This window comes from Coffea arabica, chromosome 5c, assembly GCF_036785885.1.
Source record: "Coffea arabica cultivar ET-39 chromosome 5c, Coffea Arabica ET-39 HiFi, whole genome shotgun sequence".
Taxonomy (NCBI): Eukaryota; Viridiplantae; Streptophyta; class Magnoliopsida; order Gentianales; family Rubiaceae; genus Coffea; species Coffea arabica.
The window spans coordinates 3,610,695-3,616,393 of record NC_092319.1 but is presented as its reverse complement, the minus strand read 5'-3'; the positions used below and the strand labels follow the sequence as shown (position 1 = coordinate 3,616,393).

Sequence of the window (5,699 nt, the reverse complement as noted above, 5' to 3'; positions counted from 1 at the left end):
ATGCGCAATATTTAATTATTCACATAGGTTATTTTGCTAAATAGGGATAATTGAATCCGTAATTGTTCGTTATCTTTATCTCAGTAGCAACTGGCGTAATTGGGTTTATGTCAGAGGAGCATACGATCTAACTTAAACAAACCCTCGTAGCGTGTTTGTTAGTTAGGATTGGGCCTTTCTAATTATTAATGCAATCTAGAAATTAAATCCTACGGTCGTACCTAGGGTTGTTTTTGGGTTAGAGAAATAGTTAACGGTCGTACCTTAACTATCGAAAAAGTAAGGAAAGGTTGGTTGTTTATCGCGTGCATGACAACTATAACTAATCTATTAATAAATGTTGGAATTATATTTGAATCGATGATCAGTTGCATGAACCATTTCTGATGTGTACCCTTGGCTAGAGTTTCCCTAATTATTTCTTTTAATTAATTATTTTCTGCAGTTAATTTATTTAGTTTGCATTTAATCCAAAACCCCCCATACTTTGGACTCCAGAAGAAACGAATTATCCCCAGTCCCTGTGGATTCGACCCTACTCACCGCTATATACAAAATCTGTATTTTTCTTGAGTATGTAATTATTATTGCACAGGTTCGGCACCTGTCAGACGTTAAGCATGGGAATGCATGTGGAAGAGAAGATTCAGCTATCTTTTAACCCACCAAGGGAAGAAGCAGCTACGAACATATGAGATGCAGTGATAATTAAAATTGGGTACCCTTTCTTTCATGCCATGCGATGCAGTGATACAATTTCACTTGGTTGGGTGCTGACAGTGGGAATGTGGATCCTCTTACTTACACGTGTACCGTCTAAATACGTAGCAATAATTAAATAAAAGTTGGCTGGGAAGACCAAGTAAGAAAAACGCGTATATAACAATGTAGTAGTAGTAGTAGTAGCAGTCCTCAGTCACCGCTCCTTGCCCTTTGCATCAAACTTCAGTTTTCAACAAAACATCCTTTCCAAATCATTGCATTCCAATACTCCTTGTACCTCAAAAAAACCAAAGCAATGGCTGAATTGTTTGTTCCAAAGATAATAGATGAATTGGGTGATGTTGTCGTGAAGCAGCTCGGGGAGAAGATTAACCTGGTGATGGGTGTTGAAAAGGAGGTGGCAAATATCAAAAGAAAGTTAGAAACGATTCAAAATGTGCTCCATGATGCAGAGAGACGAAGGCTGAAGGAGGAACCGGTCGGAAAGTGGCTAGAAGAGCTTGAAGACATAACATATGAGATGGATGACGTCCTGGACGAATGGAACATCAAGATTCAGAAACCAAAAAATGAGGGAACTCAACAGAATGCCAGAACGCAGCCTGCATTGTGGAGCAAGGTTCGTTCCTTCATCCCATCCCTTTGTTCTTGTCTCAAACAACTTCCTGTTCGTAGTGATATTGCTTCGAAAATAAAAAGCATAAGTGAAAAGCTAGAATTAACTTTGAAAGAGGCAGATGAATTCAAGTTTATTACAAGTGGGGGGGTTCCTGATTCTCAAGATTTTAAGCGAATTATGACTACCTCAATCATAGACGAATCAGAGATCTATGGTCGAGCATCTGATAAGGATGCTTTACGTAACCAAGTATTATCTGAGAGTAGTGGTCAAGGAAGAAGGGGGGGTCAAGTTATCTCTGTAGTAGGGGCCGGGGGTAGTGGAAAGACCACACTTGCGCAGTTACTCTTCAATGATGATAGAGTGAAGAACCATTTTGAACTTAAAAAATGGGTTTGCGTATCAGATCCTTTTGATGAGAAAAGGATCGCCAGAGCAATTCTTGAGAGTCTGGAAAAGAGTTCTCTGGGCTCGTTAGAGTTGGAACCACTGCTCCAACTGTTGAAAGAAACTTTTTCCGGTAAGCGATTCCTGCTTGTCCTTGATGATGTCTGGACAAAGGAAGACTCAAAGTGGAAACCTTTCCAATACTCTCTCAAGGATGGTGCTCCCGGAAGTGTAATATTGGTGACAACTAGGAGTCTAGAAGTGGCCAGAGTGGTGGGAACAACTCATACTCACCAGATGGCTCTGATGTCTGACTCTGATTGTTGGCTAATAATCCAAAGGATAGCATTTGGTGGAAGATCAGAAGAGTGGTCTAAGAAAAAGGAAAGCATTGGGCAGAAAATTGCAGAAAAATGTAAGGGGTTGCCACTTGCTGCGAAGACTATGGGAAGCTTGTTGCGGCTCAAAGATACCATACAACAATGGCAGAATGTTTTGGACAGTGAGATATGGCAATTGGAGGAAGAGTTGTCCCCGGAGCAGCAACTTTTCCCTCATTTGTATTTAAGCTACAACGAGTTGTCCCCGGAGCTGAAACGTTGCTTCTCATATTGTGCTGTCTTTCCCAAAGATCATGAGATATATGTAATGAAGCTTATTTTGCTGTGGATAGCACAAGGTTATGTTCGCCCAAGACGAAGAGGTGAGCGCTTGGAGCTAGTGGGCCGTGAGTACTTCAACAATTTGGCAATGCGTTCCTTTTTTCAAGAGTTAAAAAAAGTTGGTGATGAATATATGAAGTGCAAGATGCATGACATAGTGCATGATTTTGCACAATTTCTCACAAAAAATGAATGTCATGCACTTGATGGATTTGGAAGAAATTCATCTAGTGAAAGAGCACGTCATCTAACAATTTTGGAAGAAGGCACTGAGGAGGAGATGTTTAGTTCTGGAGTCGTTAATTTTGGACGGCTCAGGAGCTTTTTAACTTTTTTTGAAATTGGAAGAGTAGTAGTTCCCCTAGATCTCTTTCGCAGTCTGAAATGCGTGAGGACTCTGGTTTTAAGCAGTTGTGAGTTAGCTGAAATTCCAGCCGAGATCGGAAGGTTGATTCATCTTCGGCACTTGGACTTAAGTCGTAATCCTTTCGTGACACTGCCAGAAACTGTATGTGATCTATATTATCTAGAAATTTTGGATATCAATGATTGTCAAATGCTTTCGTGCCTTCCTGAAAGGATTGAAGGCCTTGTACACTTGAGGCACCTTTTAAATCATGAGACCCCTGAATTACGTCAAATTCCACAAGGACTTGGGAAGCTGACGTCACTTTGTTCTTTGTCTCGATTCATCGCCAGGAGCAACTCTGATGATTTGACAATTTTGAAGGACCTGAACCAATTGGAATTGTTGCACATTGAAATTGAAGGAGAAATAGATTTTGGGAATGCGAAATTCAGAAAGAAGGTCAACGTGCGTGGAATGGATTTGCTCTTTAGATCTGGGGCCCACTTTATAGAAACTCCAAGTTACATTGAAAGCATAGAACCACCTCCAAACTTGGAAGGACTTTGGCTACTTAACTATCCAGGAGCCCAGTTACCAAGTTGGCTTGTGACGAAGTCTCACGCCAATAACTTGACGAAGCTATTTATCCATGAGCCTCGCAATATCTCATCCTTGCTTGCGTTGTGGAAGCTATCATCCCTAGAAAAGCTTACGCTCCAGAAAGTGGAAAAGTTGGAATGTTTGGGTAAGGAATTCTTCGGAGTTACAAAAGCACTACATGAGAATAGTCGTGATGCTCTTGATACATTGTCAGACTCCGAGTCATCATTCTCAGCTGAAGCAGTGGCATTTCCAAATTTGAGAACATTACATTTTCACCGCTTCCAAAATTGGACAAATTGGGAAGACTTAAGTGAAGATGATGAAGAAGTTGCTATCTCTATCATGCCATGTCTGGAGGAGCTAAATATTAGTCAATGTATAAAGCTCGAGACTCTGCCACATCGCATCCTCGGCAAGATATCATCTCTCAAAACTTTGGATATTCGACGTTGCTACAAGTTGAGGGATCGTTACTTTGACAAAACAGGAGATGACTGGATAAAGATATCACACATTCCTCGAGTTGACATATCTGACAAATATTATTAATCTGCTCAGGTATTGTTATTCACACACATATGTTTTATGTATCATCATCTTTGAAGTCAAATAATTACTATGTATAGAATTACAACAAACAAAGGCCTGTTTTATAGAATATGACGTGCTTAATAATGAATCAAGGGTTGACAGAGCCATATGTATAATGAAAATATGAAATATTCATTAACAATTTAGAGTGGTTTTTTTTTTATTGAGAAGATGCAAGTCATTAACTAGTAAATACAACACTAAATTTCTAACAATATCTAACTGTAAACTCTTGAATTTGGAATTCCATTTACGTCTTGTCTTTTTATCCTCTTTTTTTTTTTTTTGCTTTTGTCCTTTGTTTTCCAGATGATACTCATTGATGGCTCAAAATGAAGCTACAGCAAAAGACATTGAGGGATCAACCTCTACGTCAACTTTTCACTTGGATTCATGTAAAATTTCAAATAATTGTAAATATGGTTGAAGAGGCACATTCACTTGCTTTGTTCAAAATCATTTGTTGAAAGCGTATGTACCCTTACAAATTTCCAGATTGAATTTCAAGTGATTACACAACCAGTCTTTATTTCTTCAAATTATTATTGTCCTATTGTATGTAAGTTTGTGTAGATTTAATAAAAAAGAAAGTTTGTACTTCGTGCTTATCTATATATTGTATTATTGACAATCTATTATGAGTGCACCTATTTTATGGTATTATTTTAAAAATAACATAAATTCAAAATTGAAATTCAATAATACACATGAAGCATACATCCAAAACTGTTAGTAACAAAAAAAAAAATAACTACACTATGAATGTATAAAAAGTTAATCCTTATTCTAATGGTTAAAAGTTAACAATTTGACAAATTATTCCCAAAGAAATTCCAAAACTTTCGTAATTGAAGTCACTATCTCTCAAGTAGACATTACCTGATCAAAAATTCCATCTCAGGAGAAACAAAATTGGTACTTCCCGTTCAGCTTCCAGAAAATCGAAATATGAAAGAATTCCCAAAGAAGCAACAGAACCTTGCCCAATGCTACTAGATTGCTACTTAAGTTACCAAGCTTGAAAAGAAACTGGCACTAGTTTCACCAACCAATTTGTTTACAAATCGACAGAAATCCCTACAAACATCAAATTAGAAACCAACGTAGTGCATGATAGTATAGAAGAAACTATTATATAAGGTTTACAAAAATCCCAAAAAATATTCCATGTAACCCAATGTAGCCCACGACTGAATGCATGCAGGGAATTACAACACAAAATCTTTGGAGTAAGGAATCCTATTCTGCCTGCTTAGAAGAGTTTAGAAGAGAAGAATCACAACAGTACAAAGATCTAATGTTGGTCGACAGCACCTGCTTCCTAAAATTTCAGATGGTGTTCAAACAAAGAAGCCATTTGAATCTGCAATACAACTCAAACAAGGAAACAAAGACATTATTAGAGAGGAAAATGCAGATCAGGAACATTAAATTCTAAAATATGGTACAACTCATTATTTTGTCAGACCCAGGATACAAAATGAACATCATGCCACTAAATATGCTATGACAGCAAAAACAGACTCTTCCCGTAAGAGTTTCTTGCTCATAAGATGATGACATGAAGAAGGACAATATTACGAGTAACGATCAATCAGAATTTGATTTAGAAACCTACCATAAACTAGATACAACTCGGAACTAATAAAAGTTAGATATTTTAAAGTCCTGCTGAGAAACTCTAGTTGGGAAACCACCAGCATCACAGAGAGACCCACCAATGGTCGTTATGGAGTTCAACCCCTTATTTGCCTTCTAACTCCCA

At 37.9% G+C, this 5,699-nt stretch overlaps 1 protein-coding gene across 1 annotated transcript; it reads left to right on the top strand.

Annotated features, from left to right (window-relative positions):
- The first annotated feature begins 921 nt into the window (after positions 1–921).
- Positions 922–4,456, top strand: LOC113690279 (putative disease resistance protein RGA3). The gene is made up of 2 exons (XM_027208121.2): positions 922–3,901; positions 4,244–4,456. The coding sequence occupies exon 1, from the start codon at positions 1,019–1,021 to the stop codon at positions 3,890–3,892; it is 2,874 nt and encodes a 957-aa protein (XP_027063922.1). The 5' UTR covers positions 922–1,018; the 3' UTR covers positions 3,893–3,901; positions 4,244–4,456.
- The last annotated feature ends 1,243 nt before the right edge of the window (positions 4,457–5,699 follow it).